Consider the following 27,972-nt stretch of genomic DNA (forward strand, 5'->3'; position numbering starts at 1 on the left):
TTTGGGATGAGCTCAGTGTGAAGATAAGCTAAATGTGTTGAGAAACTACATTCAGGAAGTTACAGATAGTGAAAAGATACATAATATAATAAGAAACAGTACATAATGTAAATAGACAAAGCAATTGCCAAATCAAGAATTAGTGCTATTTAAATACAACGATTTAGTGTTAAAGTTGAGGGCTCACAAGACGGATTTAAAAAAAAAAAAAAGAAGAATGGTCTGTCCAGCAATGGTCCACATATTCCAGTTTGAGGTGAGTTTAAAAACACTGATTGCCACATTTCCTCTGATGCTGCTTTGTTAAGCACTCATCAGCCACATCCTGTTTGTATCACTGATTTTCTGTGACCGACTTCAAGTCTCTAAACCTGATGATGTTACAAGGATAAACTTTTCATGTGTCTTGATAATCTATAAAACATTATACAACTGTTGTCACAGGCTGAGTAGTATTCTCAACATTGATTAAACTGAAATCCATGTGTAAAATCAGTGGATCAGCAATTGACTCGTGAAAAGGTATCACGGTTTTCAGATTTTTCATTACTAAAACACTCTCATCAAGTGCATAGTGGCCAGGCAGCTGCCTTCCAGTCTGCACTGTGAAAATAATTAACCCAAATTAGATCAGACAGCTGCCCTCCAGTCTGCACTCTGGGAAAATGTAACCAGTAGGTTAGAGACGTTTGATGTTACCAAGGCAACGCAAAACCGTTCAGCCACAACCAACACTATCGCTTTCATAGTTATTAAAGCTAGTTTCAAATGCCGACAGGTGAACACGGGAGACATGTTTAACTTCTCTGTTTTTAACTAATTATAATTAACGAATATGGTCCACGACGATTTACGAGTGGAATGGATCCGACAGCGCGTTTGCGCCGCTTTCAATTTAGAGTTGAACTATTTTGATGAACTGCTCAGTCGGGGAGATGGAGAAGAAGAAGAGAAAGTTATCCGTTATTTGAACGTGGTCTCCGAGAAAGACTCGCCATCGTGTCTCTTGTTTTTCAAAAGTACCAGAGAGGAGGAAGTGGAAGTTGAAATTCCTGTTGGTAAGTTAGCTAATGTGAGAGCAGAGAGTGAGCAGGTTTAAAGTCATCCTCCACTCAAGCAAAATGAGTTTTTTTTTTTGTTCCTTCAGCTGAATGTTTGCGCTTACTGTACAGAGTGATATGTGTTCAGAGTTTGACACTAGAAAGCGGTTTTCACATTCATCTGTTGAAAGTGGAAAGTTTTTCTGTGCTCATTGAAAATGCAACTTTAAGGGCCTGGCGTATGAGCAGGATTTGTGACATCATCATTAGTTTGGAGCCAGCTCTGGTCCATTGTTCAACTTACAAAAATGTGATGAAGAACACATTATTAATCCAAGCAGAGTATTTTAGATTTCTGGAGGGGATCTTTAAGTACTGTAATTTGAATTTTAGTGGTGGCTACCCGTCCATTCATGTGTGGATAAGACTTGACTGTAATGTTACTACGAACGACCTAACTAGCTTTCAACCTTTAATAACTTCAGGAAGGAGAGAAGATGGAGACTCTTCTGACCATGAAAAGAACTCATCGACCCAAAGTGGAGCAGAGATAACCTCAGGCTCAGACGAGACCAATGAACAAACTCCCAGCCATGTGAGATGAAACTTAAAGTTGAGCCTTGTCCCATGTTAACAAATAGGAAATGGTGACAGTGTTTGATAGCATTTATTGTATCATTACTTTGTTAGTGATGGAAAGGAGGGAGATCATGTAAAATATATATAACCCACATTCTACTGTGTGTTTTCAGAAAGTTGAGGTTCAAGTGGTCTATCACGTTGAGCTTCATTTAGCAGTAAACAATATCCCAGAGAGATTTACAAAATCCCGGATGTTCTATTTGATCAGGAACACAAAGGGTGAGGTGACACTTCAACATTACAACCAAGCAGGTTCAAGCATCTACCTTTACACACACATCTCTTGATTAAACAAGAGATTATTATTTTTCTTTTCTATGCAGAAACCATTGTTGAACCACTTGACATGAATGAGGCCAATAGCCTGATGCCCAGGCTCATGGAGATTGGCCTGCAGAGTGGACACCCCCTTCTTATGCTGCAGAGAAGACTTGGCCATGTATGTGACATAAAAAAAACTCTCAATAACAAGCAGACAAAAATGTTATGAAAAACTGTCAGAAGTCACAAAGATTTTGGTTAAAATTTCTGTATCAAAAATTTCAGATTGTCTGAATAAAGAATGACGGTTGCATGTTTTCACTGTGTCTCTTGTCAGATATATATACCAGCACTTACTGCCTGCCAGATGAGGATAACTGGTGGAGGTTATCAAAGCAAAGCAGTTTCTACTCAGGAGGAGACCAGTGGAGAGAGTGATAAGGAAAGTCCAGTGAAGTCAAGTGGGCAATTTACAATTCGTGATGAGTTGCTTAACAGCACACACAAGTTTTTGGGGCTGATCAACAGAACTCTCCAACAACTTCAGATTCAAGGTTTGTTTTATTAGATATACAAAGGTCTTATTGTTTTCATTTCAGGAATTTCTCAGTATTTTAATATTTTTTTTAAAATGCAGCATGATCTGCAAACCTCTCCTCTTTTGTCCCCTCACCTTCTGAAGATATTCTGAGCCATCTCTGCCATCAGGGGACCTGTTTACTGTAAAATGCTGTGAAAAGTTTTATATGAGACCATGAAGTTAATGTTAACATCAGTTAAAACTGATCTGCTTTTTTTTAAAGGAAGAAAACAACATATTTTTCTGTGCAGGGGGTGGTAGGGTGGTGGTGGTAATGGCATGTAATTTGGTCAATAGCTAAAAGATTGGCCTTGGGAGCGCCCTGGTGGTTGAGTGGTTAGAGCGCATGCCACATAATCACAGCGTCCCTAGTTCGAATCCGGCCAGGGACCTATGCTGCAGGCCATTTCCCTCTCTCTCTCTCTCTACCTGTTTCCTGTCAGCATCTCTGCCATCTCTGCCATCTCTACTATCTGAATAAAGGCAAAAAAAAAGCACAAAATAAATCTTAAAAACAAAAACAAAAAAGATTAGCCTTGGATATACAATTCATGACTTTTCCATGTATGAACAGTGTGATCTATAGTTTCCTATCATTGTAGATGAAATGACGTTGCACATCCCTGAGCTAGACCTGGAGCCAGAGGTGGATGTACTGCTTTCTAATCCAGAGATGGTAGAGAAATTGGAGCAGTGTGTGATGAATTGGCAGACCAAGATTACCATAGTTATTGAGGAGCAGCTAAACAAGAAGCCACAGGTTTGTATTCCTCCTTATACTTTGTCCAGGCTTTTCACATGTAGCTGCTGAACTGTCTGACATATACCAATACCAAGAATCTCAATCACTGTCAGCTCAAAATGGAACAATTACGTAGAAGAAAACATAAAACACATGATTCTGTCCATAATCCAGTTTACATTCACCTTCCTTTTTGTACCAGACACCTGGACCTATGGCTGAGATAGCTTTTTGGCAGGAGCGTACATCTGTCCTGAGTTCTCTGAGTGAGCAGCTTAAACAGCCTGTGGTAAAGAAGATCTTGGAGGTGATGACCAAAGCAGATGCAGGCATTGTTCAGACCCTGGATGCAACAGTTGCTGAACTTACTAAGTACCGTGTGGAATCGGATGATAATTTACGCTTCCTCAGCACCCTGGAAAGGCACTTCAATGTGAGCTGCACATATAGATGCAATATTGCTGATTATCCTTTACATTCATGTTCTTTATTAACATCATTGAAATTTTACTTTCTGTCTCGCATAGAGGGAGCCACCAAATGCTGGTGGCTACAAAAACACACTTGCCAAGTCAAAATAATGACTACAGAATCCTCCCCTTCACATTTATCAAAGTTACCATTTCTGTTGTAGAATCTGGCTTCAGGAGCAAATTTTGATGTGTACCTGGAGACGATCCCTCCTCTGATGAACAGCCTGCAAATTGTGTGGATAATCTCTTGCCACTATAACACGAATGAGCGTATGGTCCCCCTAATGGAGCGTATTGCCTGGCAGCTCTGTGAACGTGTTGCTCAAGTGATAGACATTCACATGTTGTTCAAGTATGTGCATTTCAGATCTCATTTAAATTTGAATTTAGAGCTTCAGATCTTGAAGTTTAAATTTGCTTCCAACTTATTATGTCAGTGTTAATCAGTAGTCAATCAAAATGCAATGTGTGTGTCTTGGACAGAGATAATAGGGAGGTGGCCAAATCCAAGGTGCATGATGCTAAGCAGGTTCTGGACCAGTGGAAGACATCTTACTTTGAGGTCCGGGCTGAAATTGAAGAATTGGGCAGGGGTCCACGCTGGGAATTTGACCGTAAGAGGCTGTTTGAGAGGACTGATTACATGGCTTCTGTCTGCCAGGACTTGTATAATGTTTTACAGGTTAGTATGCATACACATCACATATGCTGTTGTTTAATAACTGAACATATTTATATATAAAAAGCAACTTGCTTTTTATGCTGGATTTGTGTTGTTCAGGTTTTGGAGGAGTTTTATAACATCTTTGGCCCAGAGCTAAAAGGTGTGACTGGTGACCCAAAAGGTATTGATGAAGTGCTGTGCAGAGTGGACAGCCTGGTCCTGCCTTTTGAGGAGGTCAGATTTGACCCTTTCAATATCTGTAAGATGAGCAGCTGGAAAATGATTATGCAAGACTTCAACACTACAGTTCAGGTGAGTTTAGGACATTCTAGGAAGCAGAAAATGTTAAAATGTGACTTCTGGCACAACAAAACAATTTAATTAAGCAGCAAGAGTTGTTCATTTGCACCAATAATGTTGCTTTATTGGCTGTGTGCTGTTACTCAGTTACTATAAGAGGTTGATCAACCTATACATGTATTTCTGGTCAGGCTATTGACGGAGAGGCCATCAACTTCATTGACCAGTCCTTCAAGACACTGCGCTCTTCAGCTGCTGCCTTTGACATGCTTCAGAAATTCAAACACATCCGCTCCAGAGAGGCCATCAACAGTCATTTGATGAGAAAGTTTAATGACATCCTTGCTCAGTATTGCAAAGAGGTACTCTGAAACCTACAAAAAGAGCTGGTTGATGTTTGACTTTGCAGTTAAATTATAATTTATTTCAAATTTTATGATATACCAAGCTTCAGTTGAGGAACCGCCTGTACATTTTTGGCAACAGTCAAATGTAAATTACATTGAAAGCAATGATACAAATCTAATTGATTTCCAATGTTATACTGCATTGTAACAAACAACATTTTGTGAATAATTATAACATTTCTTAAATATACTTTTAAAACATCAAGGTTCAATTCATGAATTCATATAAAACCTGCAAATTACAGTGCATGTAGCCTCATTGCTCCACAATCGTTTAACAAAAAATGACTGAACAATATTTCATGTTGTGCTGCTGTACCAGTCCATCTTTAGGATTTTGAATGGAGAGGGCAGTTCTGCCACAAGTACAATTTTAGAAAGCCTTAAGAAAAACTTCTTTGTCTTTGTTGTAGGTGGACAGCATGAATGAAATCTTTGAGGCAGAGAAAGACAAACCACCGCTTGATAAGAATGAGCCTCCTGTGGCAGGAGCCATCAGATGGGTACGATCCCTTTTTCACCGCATCAAACACGCCATCCTTCCCTTCCTCAAAATACCAGAGATGCTGGAGAGTGAACAGGGCAAAGCGGTGAGTTATTTCACTGTTGCAGAGCTGTATAGGTAAGTGTATCTATGAAACTGTTATTGCCTTTATGTGACTTGCTGCATTCTGCTCAGGCCAAGCACAAGTACACGGAAATGGCAGTGAAGATCAGGGAGTATGAGCTAAAGAAGTATGAGTTTTGGCTGGCTCGGACAGAATGCAACTTGCCGTTGCTATTGAAAAAAAACCTGCTCATCACTGTTAACTGTGAAAACCAAGTCCATGCAGAGCTGGTAAGTATATTCTCACTCATCTTCCTTCTTAAAATTGCCACTCAGTATTGTGAAAAATTAATTTAGCTCCTAAATTCCTTAAATTTGTTTTGATTGGATCATTTTAAGGTTATCCCAACGATTGAAAACAGCACACTGAGGGTTATGCGATATATTGTAAACTTTGCTCCAGAGATCAAGGAAATCGTTTCTGAGACAAACAACCTTGTGTCAATGGGTTACACTGTGCCTGAGCTGGCTCAAAATGTTGCTCTTCAAGAACACAAATTTATCAGGTAATGATACTCACCAATAAATGAATGCAGAGTACACTAAACCACAAAACCTATGATTTGTGTCTTCTTTGGCCTAACCTGTTTTAACATTGCCTTTAGATATGTTGGTGATCTAAACAACCTTGTCAACCTCTACCACTCTGTAATGGACAGCCTGAGTGAAGCAAAGATCATTATGCTGGCTCAACAGATCAAACCTGTTAAAAAAGAGATGCATTTTGGATGCAGAAGACTCAACTGGAATTCCTTGGGTATGGCGCATATACAGGCTGATTTGTTGCTGTAAATTGATTTATGTGCTTTCATTGGGGGACTAGATGAACTTTGTCTGTAAAAGTGAAATTATTGATATATGTTTGAATTTAGGTATCACTGACTTCATTACCCGAGGCAATCAGGCTGTCTCCAAATTTGAGTCAGTTGTCAGCCAGATTCTGAAGAATGAGAGTGATATTGATTCCAAGTTGCAGTCCATCGGCATGGCCAACCTACTGAAATTTCAAGCTCTAGATAAGTCTAAGGACTTGCCAGGTAGAACTAACAGAAGCATATTTTTTTATTACACATCATAATTATTATATAAGAATTCAATGCTTATTTTCATGGATTTAATTGTATTGTTTTCTTTCAAGGTGTCAAGGAGTTCTGTGAACGTATTGAGCGAGAGCGGGCCAAGGCTGTGAACGTATTGAGCAGGAAGTATGCTGACATTGGACCCGTCATCACAAAGACAGAGAATTTGATCATGGAAACGAGCAGTGGCAGAGCCAGCTGTATGGCTGATTATTATCTGTACTGGGAACGCAAGGTGCTAGACTCCCTGACAAAGATGGTGCTGAGGTAAATACAGGATACTTCTGAAAATGTTTTCTGTTTTGTGAGCAGTAACAATTATTGTTAATCTGAAATGCAATGTGATATCTTACTCAGTCAGTGTAAAATCCTTGTTGTTGACCTTCACGTTTAGGAGCATTCAGACCTTCAATATGGCACTTATGGGGAACGCACCTTTTTTCCAAGTTGATGCCATCCTATCTGCACCTAAAATTGTGTTGCAGCCTCAGAGCAATGAGATTTACTGGCTGATCATGCAGTGTATCAGAGACTGTGTAGAGAGCACCAAGGTTGTATCAACATTCCATTTTTTATATATCATATATCATAATTAGCATATTTTAAGATACCATTTGTAATCTGACAAAGTGTGACTTGATTGTGACCATATGTTTGTTTTTCAGCAATTTGTGCGTTGGATGCGTGGGACCTGCATTGAATGCCCTCCACAGCATGTGGGTGGTGAGGAAGAGTTGGTGATATTTAGCTTCTTCAGCGACGTGTACCAACATCCTCATATAAATGAGAGCGCCATGACAGTGTCCCAGAACATCCAGCGGCTGCTCCTCTCTGTGGATCGGTACCTGAACCACTGGAAATACTATCGGCCTCTTTGGGAAAGGAACAAAAACATTGTCAATGAAAAGTTTGCTGCAGGAAAACCATCCTGTGTCCTGTATGATGACAAGCTGCAGTTCCTTGCTTGTATAAATCAAAAGGTAGCATTGGAGCCTCTGTTTAAGAATGAACACATCATCCATTTAAACCTGGAGCCTCTGGCTCACACGGTGCGCGAGACTGCTGATTCCTGGATCAGTTCGCTTGGTAGCCTGCTCAACAAGTCTGCCAAAGAAGATCTCTTCAACTTGAGAGATGAAATCATGGTACTGAACATGCTGCTTCACAAAACATGGATCATGAAGTTTAATATACTATAAAGTTTTTATAAAAAATAATTTTTGTTTTTTATATGTGATTATCATCCTTATGATCATTTTATTAAACAGGAACTCTCTACGAAGCTTAAACAGAACCCTGACACTTTTGAAGACCTGAAGAGTGTGCTTGGAACCATCTCAGACATCAAGGACATGTCTCTAGATGTGGAGATGAGCTTCACTGATATCAAAGAAAGATACAGAACCCTGGCCATGTACAACGTGCAGGTACTGCAATTTAGTTAATAGTTGTTTTTTTTTTAATGTAACATTATTGTCTATTGAAAGCATAAGTTGATATTGTTTCCCTGGTTAAATTTCTTGTGCTGGATTTTCTATCTGTAGGTAAAGGAGGATGAACTGGAGCTGGCGTCAAATATTGACCAGATGTGGGGTCACCTGTTTACAGAATCCAGACAGGTAGATCGAAGTCTGACAGATGTCAAGAAGTCATTTACTAAGGTTAGACATTTTTTTACACACTAAAACAGAAACAGAAAATGAAAAGTATGCTTGTTTAGAAATCATACTCTTTTCATACTCTTTTTGTTCTCCCTCCACTCTCTCCTTCCACTTCACACAAAGACTACAAAGCAGAACACTGAAGAGTTTAAACACGAGTTGTCCATCTTTGTTGAAAGCTTTAACATGCATGGTCCTGGAGCTGTGGGAGATGATTTGGAGAAAGGTACCTGTGGACTAGAACATTGTCTTTAACTGTTGTATCCAGAACAATAATTTATGGTGGGAATTCTTGAAATGTTGAGAATGGGTCAGTATCTCTCTTTTGTTCTTTACAGGACTGACCATTATGGGAAAGTATGAGGCTGAACTTTCCAAAATAGTGGCAGGGCGACAGGACCTAGCTAATGCTGAGAAGCTGTTGGACCTAACAGTCACTGTGTACCCAGACATTATCAGCATGCAGAAAGATATGAATGGTTTGAGACAGATCTATGATGTTTATAAAGCTCAGAAGGTCAGTAGCACACTTAAACTTATACATCATAACAATGGAAATTGACATTGCAAGATTCTGTTAAAACTGCATATTGGGATGCCTGAAACATAATTTTGGTCGCGTGCTTTTCAAGTATTTCATGTTGTTGTCCCTTTATCACCCAGGCTGCAAAAACAGAGTGGTCTCAGACCCTGTGGGTGGACTTAAATATCCAGGTGTTACAGGATGGTGTTGAGGGTTTTATCAAAAGTTTGAGGCAGCTGCCCAAAGACGTGCGGGCGCTGCCTGTGGCCTTCTTCCTAGATGGACGAATGAAGGAGTTCAGAGAGTCTCTGCCTCTTCTGCTGGACCTGAAGAATGAGGCCCTCAGAGCCAGGTCAGTCTATAGATTGACACCACAACATGACTGAAACAGATCAGACACCAAAAACTAAATGGCAACTAATAATAGTATGACATGTACTAAATATGATCAAAATGACAAGATCAGTTGAAATACTATAAGAATTTAAAATAACAAATATGCCTTTTAATATTGTGTGCCACAGACACTGGATGGAACTGATGGAAAGGACTGGCACAAACTTTGAGATGAACCCTGACACCTTCACTCTGGATAACATGTTTGCTATGGAACTGCACAAATATGCAAACGTCATTGGTGACATTGTCACTTCAGCTGTAAAGGAGCTTAGTATTGAGAAGGTGAGGTTTTCTCTTAATAAGTCACCTAGAATTCAGTTGTATCTGTTTATCAGTGAAATTATAAATACTAAGATATTATATAGAAAGAAATCCTATTATCCTTATAAAGTATGTGTGTGTGTTTGTTTGTTTATGTGTTTCAAGGGAGTGAGGGAGGTGGTGGAGACCTGGGAAAAGATGAAGTTCATAGTGCAGCCCTATTTTAAAGGCACCCAGCAGCGCTCTTCTATCTTGGGTGCAGTGGACGAGATCCTGCTGATTGTGGACAATGATGCCATGAACTTACAGAGCATGGCGGGGAGCCGTTTTGTTGGACCCTTCCTGGGCACCATACAACAATGGGAGAAAGACCTGTCCCTTATCAGTGAGACCATAGAGGTCAGTCAGAGCTGTCAAATCTCCCATCACTCTTAAGTTGATTTATGAAAGCCCAACTGAAAAAAGGTTTCTTGTACAGGTATGGTTGCAGGTACAACGAAAATGGATGTACCTGGAGAGCATATTCATTGGTGGAGACATTTCCTCACAGTTACCAGAAGAAGCCAAGAAATTTGATAACATTGACAAGAAGTTTAAAGAGGTATGTGTTGTCATAAATATTAGACTGATGAAAGCAAAGTCCTATATAATTATATAATCTCCTTCATTTTTTGTGCAGATAATGAGTGACGCAGTGAAGGGCCCAAACATTAAGCGCTGTTGCCTAGTTCCCAACCGGCTAACAGACCTGCAGGCCCTGAGTGATGGTCTGGAGAGGTGCCAGAAGAGTCTCAATGACTACTTGGATTCAAAGCGTAATGCTTTTCCTCGATTCTTCTTCATTTCTGATGATGAACTGCTCAGCATACTGGGGAGTAGTGACCCTACCTGTGTCCAGGAGCATATGATTAAGGTATCAGACCACAGTGCAGAGTGAGGGATAGGAAAGACATAAGACATTATGTGTGTCTACGTGTGTAAAATATTTTCCCTTGATTTCTCTACTCTGTCCCACAAGATGTATGACAACATAGCTTCTCTGCGATTTGATGTGGAAAGCAGTGGCGAAACAGTAGCTGGAGCCATGGTGTCTGCAGAGGGTGAGGTGATGGAGCTGAAAAAGCCTATCCAAGTGGAAGGCAGGGTGGAGGAATGGATGACAGGAATACTGCTGGAGATGAGGAGGACCAATAGACTCATCACTAAGGAAGCAATCTTCACCTACTGTGAAGACAGAAACAGGTGTGTGGAGATGTGTGTAAGCAGTCCTGCCTGTGTGTACATGTGTGAGAACAGAACCCATAATGAGTTTGTAATTCCCATGTCTCTCAGGGTGGATTGGATGTTGCTGTACCAGGGCATGGTGGTGCTAGCTGCAAATCAAATCTGGTGGACCTGGGAGGTAGAAGATGTCTTTAAAAATGTAGAAAAAGGAGAGAAGCACGCTCTGAAGCACTATGCAAAGAAAATGCACCAGCAGATTGATGAGCTGGTAACACGCATTATGCAACCTATGAAGAAAAACGACAGACGAAAGATCAACACTGTCCTTATCATCGACGTCCATGCAAGGGACATTGTAGATAGCTTTGTGCTGAACAGGTAAACTTTACAAGTTTCAGTTTTGTTTTTTTGTACTGTGATTTAAAAAAATCCATTCACCACATAGTTCTAAAACCAAAAGTCAACATCCATAACAGTTTAACTCATGTTAGAAGGTGAATTTATTTTATTTCTCGTTCCAGTATAATGGACGTACGTGAGTTTGAGTGGGAAAGCCAACTGAGATTCTACTGGGTCCGAGAACATGACGATCTATTTGTGCGTCAATGCAGTGCCTCTTTCTCTTATGGCTATGAATACATGGGGTTGAACGGTCGATTGGTCATAACCCCACTGACAGACCGGATCTACCTCACCCTCACGCAGGTCTGTGAAGCTTTACAGATTTGAGTCAACAACACCCCAGTCGACACGTGTCAATTCAGCTTTGTTTTGACAACACCTTGTCTGTGTATGTGGGTGTGTATTTGTAATGCAGGCCCTCTCTATGTACCTGGGTGGAGCCCCTGCTGGACCAGCTGGTACAGGAAAGACAGAGTCCACCAAAGATCTGGCCAAGGCTTTAGGTCTGCTCTGTGTGGTTACAAACTGCGGAGAGGGCATGGACTACCTGGTGAGAAGCCTACACTACTACCAACAACTGTTTTTATCCTAAAGGATGAATACATCTCTTGCCTCACAAAACAAATGCTTTTAGAATAACATTCTTGGTTACTTGATTACTGTTATTTCCCATGTATAGGTCACATAAAAAATAATACGTCACGTAAAAATAATGCAACCACTCCCCTTGAATAATAAAAGGTGTCAGCAATCATCAGGAATGTGTTCTTGTTGTATGTTTAGGCACTTGCGTAAACGTGGTGGAAGAAAACAGCATGAACGCAGTGCAAACAAATTGTTAATTGGCTTCACTGCTCACTTGTTCTAGGAAGAAAGTTGTCCCAATCATTTGTATTGTCTGTTTAGTGTGCAAACTCTATACTATTGCATTGTCTGCTGAGCAATGTAGCCAACTCTTACTTTATTCTTTGTGTGCAGGCTGTGGGGAAGATCCTCTCTGGCCTTGCCCAATGCGGAGCCTGGGGCTGCTTTGATGAATTCAATCGCATTGATGCCTCAGTGCTGTCAGTCATCTCCTCCCAAATCCAAACCATCCGCAATGCTCTCATTCTCCATCTTAAAATGTTTCATGTAAGTTGGTTGTTGCACAGCCAGTAATGAATGCATCAAATTATTCCAGTCTTTGCAAAAAATTAAGATTTAAGGTTATTTCGCTCATGATGATTTAAGTTGAACCTCTCTTCAAAGTAGTTGCTTTTAACCACCACCTTCTCAATATGCACATCAGTTTGAAGGCCAGGAGATCAGCCTGGACAACCGCATGGGAATTTTCATCACCATGAATCCAGGTTATGCAGGGCGCACAGAGCTGCCTGAATCAGTCAAAGCCCTCTTTAGGCCTGTGGTGGTCATTGTGCCGGATTTGCAGCAGATCTGTGAGATCATGCTCTTCTCTGAGGGCTTTTTAATGGCCAAGGTGAGAAACACAAACACACATTACAATACACTAGAGTTACATTTTTCATATATTTTTAAAGGAAAGACCAATTTTGAAATAAAAAAAAATCTGTAACTTAAACTGCAAACTGCTTACTGTTTTGTTAAACATGTCCACTACTTAATCTCTTAAGGATTTAATCTCTTTGCCTTTTATCATTTCAGGTGCTTGCAAAGAAGATGACAGTACTGTATAAGTTGGCGCGCGAGCAGCTATCCAAGCAGTCCCATTATGACTTTGGTCTGCGAGCCCTGAAATCTGTCCTAGTGATGGCAGGAGAGCTGAAGAGAGGCTCACCAGACCTCAATGAGGTAGAAACCATGCATACCAACATTTTTCATTTAGTGAAAAGAAAAGATCATCTCTCTTTGCTTACATCTAGTATAGAACTGAGGGCTTGTTTGTGATTCCTCAGAAGGTTTACTGAGCAGATCCATGAAAGTGCATTTTAACAAGTCATGATACCTGTGATAAATTAAAAAAATATTACATCTAAAAAATATATGAAAAATAAAAAACATCTGCCAGTTTTACTGGAGAAGATTTGTCAGTTATACTGTACAAGTGGGATTGGGATGAGGATGTAGTCCAGTACGCACCATATTTGAGACATATTTGATATATAACTGAACAAAATATTATATGGATAACTGGCACAATAGATGTCATCATAAAATTTGCACGACCTTACAATTATCAGCAGTTTTCTCTCGCATAGACTAAAGCCTGATCACTAAAAGACTAATAGATTTATTTCAGCAGAACACAAGCTTCAAAAAACATAAAAAGTAAAAAACTACTGACAGGCAACGTCACATTTTAAATTGTGGGTTATTTTTAATGAAAAAAGTAAAGATTGATATGATTAGAGTTTCAGTATTAAACATTTTCCAAAATTAATTCTGTTCTTGAAACATTTTGTAATTGCTTGGGGTTTTTGTCACTTGGTGTTCCCATCTTTCCTCTCCACAGGATGTGGTATTGATGCGTGCCCTCAGGGACATGAACCTCCCAAAGTTTGTGTTTGAGGACGTGCCTCTGTTCCTCGGGCTGATCTCAGATCTTTTCCCAGGACTGGACTGTCCTCGTGTTCGGTATCCTAACTTCAATGATGCTGTGGAACAGACCCTGCAACAGAACAAATATATCCTACTGTCTAACCAGGTGTCTTGTCTGGATCTTATAATCCCTTCTATATGAAACAGATTTTCTTACTGTAGGCAACTTATGAAATAGCTCTAGCATGTAAATGTTGATATAACCTATGCTGTCTTTGATTTCAGGTGGATAAAGTAGTACAGATGTATGAGACGATGATGACCAGACACACTACTATGGTGGTGGGCCCAACAGGTGGAGGGAAATCAGTTGTGATCAACACATTATGTCAAGCTCAGACCAAGTCAGTTTCAGTTAAGATCATGTAACAGCACACCATAATATGAGAGAGACAGAGAGAGAGAAAGTAACCATTAATTATCTCATCATCAGATTGGGATTGCATACCAAGATGTATCCCCTGAACCCCAAAGCCATGAGTGTCATTGAACTCTATGGTATTCTGGACCCTGAGACTCGAGACTGGACAGATGGGATTTTATCCAACATCTTCCGTGATATCAACAAGCCTACTGACAAAAAAGAGCGGAGGTAAAAAACTAAAAAATAACTTAAAAGGTCCAATAAACAACATTCAGCCCCATTACATGCTAGTAAACAACTATTTTCTCTGTAAAGATATGGTTAGTGCACATGAATGTGACTGTTAGTGCATTTGAGTCTCTCCATGACCTCTTGCATCAGTTTCCAACATGGCAGCAGCATAACAAACTTTCTCAAATTACAGCTACAATAAACAGTACACTAAAATATCTTTCTGAAAACATTTGATGCAAGAGAATAGGCAATGCAGTAACAGAGTCTTGATCCATATTTGATCAGCACTGCCTCGTCTGTCAGTTTGAGTTACGTGAGGTGTCTGTTCAGGAGTCACTTTGTTTTTTTATCCAACTTTATTGAACAAAAAGCATATTTGTTGTAGTCAGAGACCCTGGTGCTGGTGTGACATCTAGTGGGTCTAAAACTCTACACCATTACACCCATAAGGAAAACATTAAGATATGTGGTATGCCAGTGATGTCATTTTCTACTCTAATCCTGGACCTACAGTACGATCTAACTTAAGTCTCAGAGCCACAATGATCCCCACTACCAACATCTTTAAAGTTTACAAGATACACAGACTTTTCATAAGAATATCTATGAAATACTTTTATAAAGACATAAACTTTAACACACAGGTATATCCTGTTCGATGGGGATGTGGATGCTCTGTGGGTTGAGAATATGAACTCAGTGATGGATGACAACAAGATTCTCACTCTGGCCAATGGAGAACGGATCCGTTTACAGAATCACTGTGCCTTGCTGTTTGAGGTTTGTTTGGATTCTAGAGGCTTCTGCCATTAGTATATATTTTTCTACACTACACTTGAACCCTTTCTACAAATCAGCCTTCAGAACTCATTGTAAAGAAAACACTGCCATGTGTTTCAGGTTGGAGATCTTCAATACGCTTCCCCTGCTACTGTCTCCCGCTGTGGGATGGTCTTTGTTGACCCCAAAAACCTGCGATACACCCCATACTGGCAGAGATGGTTGACTAACAGACCTGTCACGGTATAAGAAATAACTTCTATAGCATGCAATAACTGTGCTCACTTATAATTTGATATTTCAACTTTATTTATGTTTTTGTATAGGAACAAGAAGTGCTGAACAAACTATTTGAGAAATATGTGCACAGCTCTATTGACATGATCGTGGATGGTATTGTTGATGGCAAACAGTGCCAGAAATTGAAGACTGTTGTACCTCAGACAGATCTCAATATGGTAGGTTTATCTTAAATGTAGTCCAGTACGCCTTTTAGAATTGTCCCATATCCAGACTACTTGAATTTATTCTGCATGTGTTGGTTGTGTGTGCAGGTGACTCAGCTGTGCCTGATGCTGGATGCCCTGCTAGACACTGAGGGCTACAGTGCTGAAGTCCTGGAATGTTATTTCCTGGAAGCTCTGTACTGCTCACTAGGGGCCACATTGCTGGACAGTGGCAAGATTAAGTTTGATGAGCTCATTAAAAAGCTCTCCTGCTTAACCACAGTGCATGATGAAAAAGCTTTGGTTGGACCTGGTGAGATCCCAGGTAAAAAAAAACAAAAAAACATTTATTGGTGAGGTATGAAGTTAGCATACATGATCTACAATCTGCATTGTGTAAATATATTCATTTAGGTACTGTTTCAATGAATCAAACAAACCAATTTCTACCTCTTGATAATTGTATTCACCACACAAATTTGCCAGTGGAATTTAATATGTCACTTAATTACATTATTATTGATGACAAAACTTCTGCATTCATACAGGATACCTGCCAACTCTCTATGATTTCCATTTTGATGGAACACAGGCAAAGTGGGTTCCCTGGAGTACCCTCGTCACCAAATACATTCACAACCCTGAAATGAAGTTTGCTGATATTCTAGGTAAAGGTTGATTCTGTGAGCTGTTAAGTGCAGGCAAAAAATATATCCTGCATATATATTGTACATATGGATTTACACTTTGTGATCATCTCCCTCCTTTGCTCTAGTCCCAACTGTGGACACTACTAGAGCCAGCTGGATCGTGGAGCAGATGGTGATGATAAAGAGGTCTGTGCTTTTGGTTGGAGAGTCTGGAACCTCCAAGACTGCCACCATACTTAACTTCCTGAAGACTCTCAATGCAGATACATGGGTGAGTTAGCTGTCTAACTATGCATGTGTAAATTTGGTACTCCAGTTGTTTTCACATTTTAAAAAATGTCTTCCCTTCTGTTTCCAGATTACTTTGATCATCAACTTCTCATCCAGGACAACTTCAATGGACCTCCAGAGGAACCTGGAGGCCAATGTGGAGAAGAGGACCAAAGAGACCTACGGGCCCACTGTGGGGAAGAGGCTGCTGGTCTTCATGGATGACATGAACATGCCAAAGGTACTTACAGTTGAGCAAGCATATATTCAACTATGTAGGGTCCTTTGTTGTGATCACAGGACTTGTGCTGCATTTGTGAAATGTTTTTATTTATTGTGTGCTCATTAAGGTGGATAGTTATGGCACACAGCAGCCTATTGCACTTCTGAAGCTGTTGTTGGACAGAGGAGGCATATATGACAGAGGGAAAGAGCTTAACTGCAAAATCCTTAAGGACCTTGGCTTCATTGCTGCCATGGGGAAGGCAGGAGGTGGGAGGAATGAGGTGGATCCACGCTTCGTATCTCTCTTCAGTGTCTTCAGCATCCCTTTCCCTGCGGTGGAGTCTCTGCACCTTATCTATGCCTCCATTATCAAAGGCCACACCACAGTGAGTAGCATGGTTTAATACAGAAAATAAGAATCAATCATCCTTATCCCTCGTATTTAATAAACTTGAATAAATATTTTAGCCATTTGAGGACTCCATACGGAAGGTTTGTGATAAAGTCACCATCTGCACACTGGAACTGTACAACAGTATCATCAAAGATCTGCCTCCAACACCCTCTAAGTTCCACTATATCTTTAACCTGAGAGACTTATCCAGAGTCTACAATGGACTGATCCTCACCCAGCCTGACAGGTCTGATCTAGCAATTTTACTCTATTAATAGATATCAAGTTTCACTTAGAGGTTTGTATTTTTTTAATATCTCTGCTATCACTGATTTCTCTGTAATAGGTTTTTGACTGTCACCCAATTTGTGCGGGTCTGGAGAAATGAGTGTCTGAGAATATTCCATGATAGACTCATCGATGAAACTGACAAAGCCTTGGTAAATTTTAATAATCATATCTTTAGATCATATACATTCAGTTTTGTATTGTTGGCAATAAGAGTTACAACATATGTAATTTAACGTCCATCTATAATCTGTAATTTACTAAATAGTTTTGTAGTGTTGTATTTCAGTTTTCAAATGTAGCATATTTGATTTTTACCACCAGGTTCAAGGCCATATAAAGAACCTGATTGATGAACATTTCAAGTCAGACATGGAGGCCGTCATGAGGGACCCGATTCTTTTCGGAGACTACAGGACAGCCCTCAGCGATACTGAACCAAGGGTCTATGAGGACATACAGGACTATGATGCTTCAAAAGCACTGTTTCAGGTATTGTAGCTCCAGTGGCTGACCTCAGTCAGTGCTCTTTTTGCTATGCAAACAGCATAAAAGTGCAATAGTTGTTGGCATCATACTCTTATCTTCAAAGGTTATTGAAAGAGTGATGTATGTTTCCATTCTGCAGGAAATTCTAGAGGAGTACAATGAGAACAAGTCGAGGATGAACCTAGTACTCTTTGATGACGCACTAGAACATCTGACCCGGGTGCACCGCATCGTCCGTATTGATCGTGGCCACGCGCTGCTTGTGGGTGTGGGCGGCTCTGGGAAGCAGTCCCTCACCAAGCTTGCTGCCTTCACTGCTGGCTGTGAGGTTGTAAAACACAAGAACTGTTATGGGTGTGAAAAGGGCAAACTATTCTTTAGACTTACATTTATACTTAAGACTCAACAAATGTTATAAACCTATGAATGTGACGTGGAAATGAACCATTGGAATAAGAACATTCAGAATATACTTAAAGGTGACAGTTTAGTACAATGTGTTTTAAGCTACTTCAGCAGAAAATGAAATGGGAATTTAGCTTTCAAGAAGTCACTTGTTATCCTTTTAAAGATTGGTTGTAAAACATTGCATAATTTTAAAAAAAATAAAAAAATCTGTAAATAAATCTCCAGTATGCAGTAATGGAATATTCTTTTTTCAGGTTTTTGAGATAACACTAAGCAGAGGATACAACGAGTCAAACCTGCGTGAGGATCTGAAAACGCTCTACTTGAAGCTCGGCATTGAAAATAAGAAGACTGTGTTTCTCTTTACTGATGCCCATGTTGTTGAGGAAGGCTTCTTGGAACTCATCAACAACATGCTTACGTCAGGTTGGATATGACCAGTGGTAGAAGAAGTATTCAGATGCTTTACTTAACTAAACATACCTGTCCACCCATGTAAATTTACTCCATCACAAGTTGGAGTCTGCATTACAAAGGGCCCTCGAAAGGGTCACTGTTGGGGGTCATGAGATAATTAACGGTAGTGGAAAGTAGAAAAAACTGAGTTCTGATACACAAATCTGTTGATTTTTGGTTACATATTGGTTCATTTCAACAGTTTAAACCATGTGACAAGTTTAGAGGGAAACATTTGTATCTGAAAGTAAACACTACTTTTTGTAAGACATCAAAAGCAAAAAATGTTTGAAACCACTTTTTTATTCTTTTACAATGTGTTGTATTTTAAAAGCTTGTTATATTATCCATTGTGTCACATCTTCATCTGAAAAGTAACTAAAGCTGTCAAATAAATGTAATGGAGTAGAAGGTACAATATTTCCTTCTGAAATGTAGTGGAATGGAAAAATAAATTGGCACACAAGGGAAATACTCAAGTTCAAATACCTCAAAATTGTGCTTAACTACAGTACTTGAGTAAATTTACTTTTCACCACTCGATATGATTAGAACCTCCTGACTCAAGCTGCATTTATCCTCCTCTTAAATCTGATAATGCTCTCTTTTGATAGGCATCGTTCCTGCATTGTTCCCTGATGATGAGAAGGAGATGGTTCTCAACCAGCTTCGTGATGAGGCTCTCACTATGGGAGCAGGTCCTTCTAAAGAGAGTATCTGGAAGTTCTTTGTCAACAAAAGTGCCAACAATCTACACATTGTTTTAGGCATGTCCCCAGTGGGAGATACCCTGAGGACACGCTGCAGAAACTTTCCAGGTGAAATAAAAAATGAAATAACTAGATGTTTTAATATAGTTTCTGAATTTATTTTGTAAACTGTGTGTTTGTTTTTTTTCAGGACTAATGAACGACACTGTTATCGACTGGTTCCTGCCGTGGCCACCACAGGCGTTACTCGCAGTCGCTCAGTCTTTCCTTGGTTTGTGATTGCACACATTAATACCTTTTTAAATTTAATAGCAATAGAAAAGTTTCCTTTTAAATAACCACGTGAGACCATGTGATGAGAGCTGCAACTGGAATATTACCCCTAAACCTAGAGAATTTACCAATTATTGTTTTTAAATTATTCATTTTTAATTCTACAGGTGAAAGTCCGATGATTCCTGAGGAACACGCTCCAGCCGTGGTAGCCTATGTCTGCATGGTCCATACCTCTGTGGGAGACTACAGCAAGCTGTTCCTGCAGAAACTCAGGCGTTGTAACTTTGTTACTCCAAAGAACTACTTGGACTTCATTAACACCTATTCCAACCTCTTGGAGGAAAATGACCAATTCATCCTGGGTGAGAGAATGGATCACAAGATAAATGAAGTTCCTCTGAGAGAGACTGATGTCATGCAGTCTGCTGTGCAATCAATTGTTTGATGATTTTTGTTTTGTTTCATGGTAGTATTAACTTGTTTGTTTGTCTTTTCAAGCCCAGTGCAAGCGTCTAGAGGGGGGTTTGGATAAGCTGAAGGAGGCCAGTGAGCAGCTGGCTGAGCTGAATGTCAAACTGGCAGAGCAGAAGGTGGTCCTGGCAGAAAAGTCCATAGCCTGTGAGGCCCTGCTGGATGAGATCTCTACAAACACCACTGTGGGTCAGTGAATGCTTAACTTTACCAGAGCAGACATAAAGTTCAGAAGGTTTAACTTAACACATCAATAACGTTTCCTTTTAGCCGAGGAGAAAAAGACTCTGGCAGAAGACAAAGCCAAAGAGATTGAAGAACAGAACAAAGTGATAGCCGTTGAGAAAAAAGAAGCTGAGAGCTCCCTGGCCGAGGCTCTGCCAGCGCTAGCGGCAGCTCGCAGTGCCCTGCAAGACCTGGATAAATCTGATGTCACAGAGATCCGGTAACCTCTCCTTCTGACTCAGAGCATCATAAATTGTTGACATAACATAACTAACATGATGACCAAATTCATCTGAATGAATGAATCAATAAACAATGGGCCTGATCCAATTACTTCTTAGAACTACTACTTCAAATTGAAAATAGATGTTGCTATCTATTTAGCTCTGCCTTTTCCTAATGATCCATTATGCAGATCCTTTGCCAAGCCACCCAAGCAGGTGCAGGTGGTTTGTGAGTGCATCCTGGTCATGCGTGGCCACAAGGAGATCAGCTGGCAGTCAGCAAAGGGGATGATGTCAGATCCTAACTTCCTGCGCTCACTGATGGAGATGGATTGTGATTCCATAAATAACAACCAAGTCAGGACTGTCAAAGGTAAGTTAGCTTACAAAATTGCAAATAAGAACGACCATTTAAATGATAGTAACATTTGCATTTGTGAAGTATGCCACAGCTGATGCCTTTTGATTTCCCCTGGCTAGGCTTCCTAAAGAACCTACAGACAACCTTTGAGGAGATGCAAGCCATCAGTAAAGCTGGCTCAGGAATGCTCAAGTTTGTGGAGGCTATCATGGGTTACTGTGAGGTTTCCAGGGAGATAAAACCCAAGAGGGAAAAGGTATTATACAACTTGCACGTGTTGATATATTGTGCTGTATGAGAAGGAATAGAGAGTAGCTGCATTTCCAATACTTTTGCAGGTGGCACGCCTAGAGAAGAACTTCTTTCAGAGTAAGCGGGTGTTCGAGCGCATTCAGAGTGAGCTTAGCAGTATCCAGAAAGAGTTGCATGCTCTCGGAGAGAAGTACGAAGCTGCTATTTTGGAGAAGCAGCTGCTACAGGAGGAGGCTGAGCTCATGGAGAGGAGGCTGATAGCTGCTGACAAACTCATCTCTGGCCTGAGCTCTGAGAATGAGCGGTGAGATTAAGTCACATCACATGCAGCTATTAGCCTAACCAGCACTTCTATGACTTGCTCATTTTTTTAAATTCTCCTTTTCTTCATTAATTTTCTTTCTCCACGAATCTTTCTTTACCACTCCCTCTTATATATTATCCCAAATTTTCAGATGGATGCAAGATTTGGAGGAGTTGAAACAGCGACGCGTGCGTCTCCTGGGTGACTGTCTAATTTCTGCTGCCTTCCTGAGCTATGTAGGGGCCTTCAGCTGGAACTTCAGGAATGAAATGGTGGACCAAGTTTGGATTAAGGATGTGCAGGAGAGGGGCATTCCCTTGAGCCAGCCTTTCAAAGTGGAGAGCCTGCTAACAGATGAGGTGGAAATCAGCAGGTGAGGAGCGTGTACTCACGATAGATTTTTAAACTTGAAACATGAGAAGACATCATACTGTCAGTCCTAGAAAATGATGGGTATTAGGTGTTCTACTTGAGCAGGTGCTCATTGCTGATACATGGATTGTCTGAATTATTTTTGCTATACTCAACACTGAGCATAGGGATAATCGCCATGTGTTAAGTAAACCTTGTTTTACAGATGGGGCTCAGAAGGCTTACCTCCAGATGAGCTGTCAGTGCAGAATGGAATCCTCACAACCAGAGGCAGCCGTTTTCCCATGTGTATTGACCCTCAACAGCAAGCCCTCAACTGGATTAAGAAGAAGGAGGAAAACAATAACCTCAAGGTGCAAGTTTCATGCCCATATATTATCATGTATGTATGGTTATTATTGGTCACAACTAACAGAATTTCTGCTTTGGACAGCTCAACAGTACTGACCACTCCAGCACCTTGGCAAGAACTTTGATGATCTTGACAGTATGATCCTCCTTTTATTCACAGGTCTCATCTTTCAATGATCCCGACTTCCTTAAGCAGCTAGAAATGGCCATCAAATATGGCTTTCCATTCCTTTTCCAAGACGTGGATGAGTACATTGACCCTGTGATCGACAATGTCCTGGAGAAGAATGTGAAAGGAGCAGAGGGCAGGCAGGTCATCATGCTGGGTGACAAGGAGGTGGACTATGATCCCAACTTTAAACTTTACCTCAACACCAAATTGTCAAACCCCAAATATTCCCCATCTGTGTTTGGAAAAGCCATGGTTATAAACTATACCGGTAAGATCCTGTGGAATGGTAACTACATTTGAACTGACATTTGAACAGCACATATTCAGTGTTTTTATCCACATGTGTCTGTGTATCTATTTATGTGACATGTAGTGACCCTTAAGGGTCTGGAGGACCAGCTGCTCAGCGTTATCATGGGCTTTGAGAAGAGGGAGCTGGAGGAGCAGCGTGAGCATTTGATCCAAGAGACAAGTGACAATAAGAAGCTGCTGAAAAACCTTGGGGACTCCCTGCTCAGAGAGCTGGCTACATCGTCAGGCAACATGTTGGACAACACAGAGCTGGTCTACACACTGGAGATAACAAAGTCAAAAGCCAGTGAGGTCAGTATGGCTTCAGCAAGCATCAGTAAACTCATGGAAGAATAGCAATTTCACAGAAGTCATGATTTATTTTTTGTTTATTTAATTAAATTACCATTCATTATCTTTTTTTGTTTAATTATGTGATCATCAGGTATTTGAGAAACTAAAGTTGGCTGAGAAGACATCAGTGGACATTGATAAACTCAGAGATGGCTACCGACATGCTGCCAAGCGCGGTGCTATTCTGTTCTTTGTACTGACAGAAATGGCTCTGGTTAACACCATGTACCAGTACTCTCTAGCTTCCTACCTGGAGGTGTTTGACTTTTCACTGCGAAAATCTCTGCCGGACTCTGTGCTGCCCCAGAGACTGAAGAACATCATGAACACCCTGACATACAATGTTTATAATTATGGCTGCACAGGTAAAGAAGTTTAAGTGGTTGTAAATAATCAATTTATCAAGTACATCATTTGTGTTTACTTTAAACATAAATTGTTTTACTTTAACTATGTACATCCTTAGGTCTGTTTGAGAGACACAAGCTGCTGTTTTCCTTTAACATGACCATCAAGATTGAGCAGGCAGAAGGCAGGGTACCTCAGGAGGAGTTGGAGTTCTTTATCAAGGGTGAGATGTCAACAGATACTTAGACATTCTCTGAAATATTAAAGTAGATTACAGCACACACATAAACATGTGCATGCATACACATTTCAAAGCAAACTGTCTTGTTTTTCCACCTCGCGTAAAGGTAATCTGTCTCTGGAAAAGAGCAATCGCAAAAAGCCTTTGGACTGGCTTCCAGACCAGGGCTGGGAGGACATAGTGAAACTTGCAGAGCTCTTTCCTGAGCAGTTTGGCTCCCTGCCTGATGACATGGAGAAAAATTCTGCTTACTGGAAGTCTGTAAGTGACCACAGTTACAGGTATCACTATAGGTTGTTTACTTAATTGATGGAGGGTTGAGCTTTTATTCTTTTTCTCCTCAGTGGTATGACTTAGATGCACCAGAACAGGCTTCATTCCCTATGAAATATGAGGAGAACCTGTCAGCCTTTCAGAAGCTGCTGCTGCTGCGCTGCTTCCGTGTTGATAGAGTCTACAGAGCTGTCACTGACTACGTCACTGTCACTATGGGCGAGAAGTGAGACTATTTCTATTAAGTCAAACATTCAAAGATATTGTACATATGTCACCATCCGCAAAGGTGTTCTTGAAAAAGCTTACTTATTACTTTACTAAGTTGACAGAATAAATATATTTTACCAGAGAGCCTTAGGCCTTAAGCATACATAAGTGTTCTTGTTTTCTTGTGTTTCTGTTCAGATATGTGCAGCCTCCTGTGATCAGCTTTGATGCAATTTATGAACAGAGCACACCTAACTCCCCCATTATCTTCATCCTGAGCCCTGGCTCTGACCCAGCTGGTGACCTCATGAAACTAGCAGAGAGGTCAGGCTTTGGAGGCAACAAGTTCAAGTTCCTTGCTATGGGCCAAGGCCAAGAAAAGGTACCAAAGACTTTTAGTGTGTTCAAGTGACACAAGTACCGGGATTGTTCAGTATTAACACAAGGTAATGATAAAGAGTAAAGAAGTTGAAGGTTAATTGTCTACTGTATCTGTGATAAAGGTTGCACTGCAGTTGCTGGAGAAGGCAGTGTCCCGTGGTCAGTGGTTGATGCTACAGAACTGCCACCTGCTGGTGAAGTGGTTAAAAGACTTGGAGAAGTCCTTAGAGAGGATCACCACGCCCCATCCCAGCTTTCGCTTGTGGATCACTACCAATCCCATTAAAGACTTCCCCATTGGTATACTGCAAAAGTCTCTAAAGGTGAAATACAATTTCTCTTTACTTTCAGCGGTGTAACATTAACTTTAACTGCAACATTAACTTTATAAGATCTATCCATCATGTTCAGTACATGATATATTTGGAGATTTTTTAAACGTGTGGGCTTATGTCTTATATCCAACAAAGCAAGCACATTCTCACACAGTTAGTATAGTACTTCCATATGAAATGAGTGTAGTCACATATTTTGAAATACTGTAGTTACCTACATTTTTATCAATACTTCAAAAAACATTTTAAATTATTTGCAAAAACAATTTCAGCATAGTTTCACTTGTTTTTTGGAACTAGTGTTGTTTCCTTTTTCCTGACTGAAATGCCCCGGGGTACATTTTGTTAAGAAAATAAGTCTTGAAAGCTGAATATACTTTAATACTTTAATACTGTATGCAGGTGGTGACAGAGCCTCCCAATGGCCTCAAGCTGAACATGAGAGCCACTTACTCAAAAATCTCCCATGAGACCTTGACTGAATGCCCACACCCTGCCCTCCGCAGCCTGGTTTATGTGCTAGTCTTCTTCCATGCTGTGGTGCAAGAGAGACGCAAGTATGGCAAAATTGGTTGGAATGTTCCCTACGACTTCAATGAGTCTGACTTCTTTGTAAGTGGCACGAAGAGTCATTTACACCATATCGGAAATGAGTGATTTCTTGTATCATGTTATATTTCAGTGCTTTAAACAATGTAACTGATGTAACTGCTCAACAGGTGTGTATGGAGATTCTGAACACCTACCTGACCAAAGCTCAAAGCCAAGGGGACCCCAATATTCCTTGGGGAAGTCTTAAATACCTTATTGGGGAGGTTAGGTCCAACTTGATATTTTTTAACAAATTGCATATATATAGTAAGTTTTTCTCCACTACAGTCATGCTATGTGCTGTAGGTTTATTATCCTTATGTTTTATAGGTGATGTATGGTGGACGATGCATAGATAGCTTTGACCGCAGGATCCTGACTGTCTACATGGATGAGTACTTTGGAGACTTTCTCTTTTACACCTTTCGCCGCTTCCACTTTTTTGCTAACAAGGATGTAGATTACAAGATCCCTCCAAATGGGCCCAAGAAAGTATATGTTGGTCAGTTTTTTTTATAACTCTGTTTTTCTTTAAAGAAAAAAAAATTCTGTAATCACTCACAGTTTTACCCTGCTATCTGTTACAGATGAAATTGAGAACCTTCCACTGGCCAACACTCCAGAGGTAATGGGTCTTCATTCCAATGCAGAGATAGGATACTACACACAGGCAGCTAAAGACATGTGGATGCATCTAATAGACCTGCAGCCTCAGACAGGTACGATGTACCATCTCTCATCTTCCATCTCTCTTGATTGAAATTCTACATTTGTTTGTCCTCATTCATAACTGTTTTTAAAGGAGAAGCTGTTCCAAAATGATAAACGATGTTCTCTCCCTCTCTCTGTTACTTTGCTCCTGAGTGTTGTTACTCTTATGGACTTTACACACTCTCTTGTGCCTCAGGTGAATCTGGTGGAAGCATCAGTAGAGATGAGTACATCAGCCAGGTGGCCCAGGACATTCAGAATAAGCTGCCCAAGTTATTCGACCTGGATGTGATCCGTAAAAAATTTGGCACAGATGTCTCCCCGACCTCGGTGGTGCTGCTTCAGGAACTGGAGCGTTTCAACAAACTGGTGGTCCGCATGCAGCGATCTCTGGCCGAGCTGCAGAGGGTGAGAGGAAGGGGTAGAGGGTTGTATGAAAGACAGCTGCTGTGTGTTTCTGCTTCACACAGGTTTAGATCTGATCTGATTTTCCTATGTCTATAGGCCTTGGCTGGTGAGGTGGGCATGAGCAGTGAGTTGGATGAGGTTGCTCGGGCCCTTTTTAATGGTCAGATCCCTGCCATTTGGAAGAAGTTGGCACCTGATACTCTTAAGTCCCTGGGCAACTGGATGAGTCATTTCAAGAGGCGTTATGAACAGTATAGCTACTGGGTGAGGAGAGAGCCACACTTTCACAGATAACCTCTTATATTTTTTCATATCTGAGTGTGTTTGTCATCTGTTGTGTATCTGTATTGTGGCCAACAGGTGGATGAAGGAGAGCCAAAGGTTATGTGGTTATCGGGACTACATATTCCAGAGTCCTACCTGACAGCCCTGGTCCAAGCTGCATGCAGGAAAAATGGTTGGCCTCTGGATCTTTCCACACTGTACACACAGGTGACCCAGTACCGCAGTGAAGATGAAGTCAGTGACAGACCAGGACAGGGTAATGAAATGACCCTGTTTCAAATATCACCAGTTAAGTTATGAAGGCTGATGAAAAGTGAGGGTTTTTTTGTTTCCTGCAGGCTGCTTTGTCTCGGGCCTGTATCTGGAGGGAGCAGACTGGGACATGGAGAAGGGCTGCCTGGTGAAAAGTAAACCTAAAACTCTTGTTGTTGAACTGCCCATTCTCAGAGTCATTCCCACAGAGACACGCCGCCTCAGGTTACAGGTGTGAACCACAGGCACTACAGGCCTCCATACTAACCTGCAGATCAATATACTTCACTATTTTTATGTTTTGTAACTGTAACCATAACTTCTAACCATATGTATTTTTGTGTGTTTTGTAACACAGAATACACTGCGGACGCCAGTGTACACCACGTCCTTGCGGAGGAATGCAATGGGTGTGGGGTTGGTGTTTGAGGCGGATCTGTTTACCACAGAGCACCTCTCCCACTGGGTGCTACAGGGTGTCTGTTTATGCCTCAACACTGACTAAAATCTCATTGAGCAGGTTAGCTTTCTGTATGTTTCAAAATGTTAATTGATAACAAAGATTCCTGGTTTTGTAAGTCAAAAAAATACTTTTTATGTAAGTGCATACTACAAAAATTAAGCTAAGTTTTATTGATACTTTTTTATTTTCCACAAATAAATTGATTGAAAGACATAAGAACATAAATGGTATTTATATCATTATCCACTTGACAGTGTTCATTCTTTGCTCACTAGATGGCAGCACA

The 27,972-nt window shown here is 40.6% G+C and overlaps 1 protein-coding gene across 1 annotated transcript; it reads left to right on the forward strand.

Annotated features, from left to right (window-relative positions):
* Positions 1-835: 835 nt before the first annotated feature.
* Positions 836-27,728, forward strand: dnah10 (dynein axonemal heavy chain 10). The gene is made up of 78 exons (XM_062417849.1): positions 836-1,058; positions 1,526-1,635; positions 1,793-1,901; positions 2,006-2,121; positions 2,281-2,497; positions 3,126-3,283; positions 3,468-3,698; positions 3,900-4,090; positions 4,222-4,420; positions 4,520-4,714; positions 4,894-5,064; positions 5,523-5,699; positions 5,789-5,914; positions 6,056-6,222; positions 6,322-6,473; positions 6,589-6,753; positions 6,855-7,062; positions 7,190-7,346; positions 7,461-7,940; positions 8,064-8,222; positions 8,340-8,456; positions 8,580-8,682; positions 8,795-8,973; positions 9,120-9,331; positions 9,504-9,660; positions 9,805-10,038; positions 10,118-10,240; positions 10,319-10,552; positions 10,658-10,881; positions 10,972-11,241; positions 11,385-11,568; positions 11,681-11,815; positions 12,244-12,396; positions 12,554-12,742; positions 12,928-13,074; positions 13,736-13,927; positions 14,047-14,165; positions 14,255-14,413; positions 15,064-15,199; positions 15,320-15,436; positions 15,526-15,657; positions 15,754-15,970; positions 16,194-16,313; positions 16,421-16,566; positions 16,654-16,806; positions 16,916-17,176; positions 17,259-17,431; positions 17,531-17,624; positions 17,797-17,964; positions 18,101-18,289; positions 18,624-18,795; positions 19,440-19,643; positions 19,726-19,806; positions 19,976-20,173; positions 20,310-20,471; positions 20,553-20,727; positions 20,923-21,104; positions 21,212-21,348; positions 21,431-21,648; positions 21,800-22,021; positions 22,226-22,373; positions 22,532-22,811; positions 22,917-23,146; positions 23,280-23,553; positions 23,655-23,759; positions 23,884-24,038; positions 24,122-24,276; positions 24,459-24,642; positions 24,764-24,964; positions 25,379-25,588; positions 25,696-25,791; positions 25,898-26,069; positions 26,155-26,286; positions 26,475-26,686; positions 26,783-26,950; positions 27,047-27,227; positions 27,310-27,455; positions 27,582-27,728. Exons 1-78 carry the CDS (start codon positions 836-838, stop codon positions 27,726-27,728), a joined length of 13,695 nt encoding a protein of 4,564 aa, XP_062273833.1.
* Positions 27,729-27,972: the final 244 nt, after the last annotated feature.

Source organism: Scomber scombrus, chromosome 4 (assembly GCF_963691925.1).
Source record: "Scomber scombrus chromosome 4, fScoSco1.1, whole genome shotgun sequence".
NCBI lineage: Eukaryota > Metazoa > Chordata > Actinopteri > Scombriformes > Scombridae > Scomber > Scomber scombrus.

What these genes read in the sequence shown, in the direction of transcription:
- dnah10 (XM_062417849.1), top strand. Translation starts at nt 836, where the DNA reads ATGGTCCACGACGATTTACGAGTGGAATGGATCCGACAGCGCGTTTGC. An exon ending in TTGCTCAGTATTGCAAAGAG is followed by an intron (nt 5,065 to 5,522) that starts GTACTCTGAAAC and finishes TCTTTGTTGTAG; the next exon opens with GTGGACAGCATGAATGAAAT. An exon ending in CAGTGACAGACCAGGACAGG is followed by an intron (nt 27,228 to 27,309) that starts GTAATGAAATGA and finishes TGTTTCCTGCAG; the next exon opens with GCTGCTTTGTCTCGGGCCTG.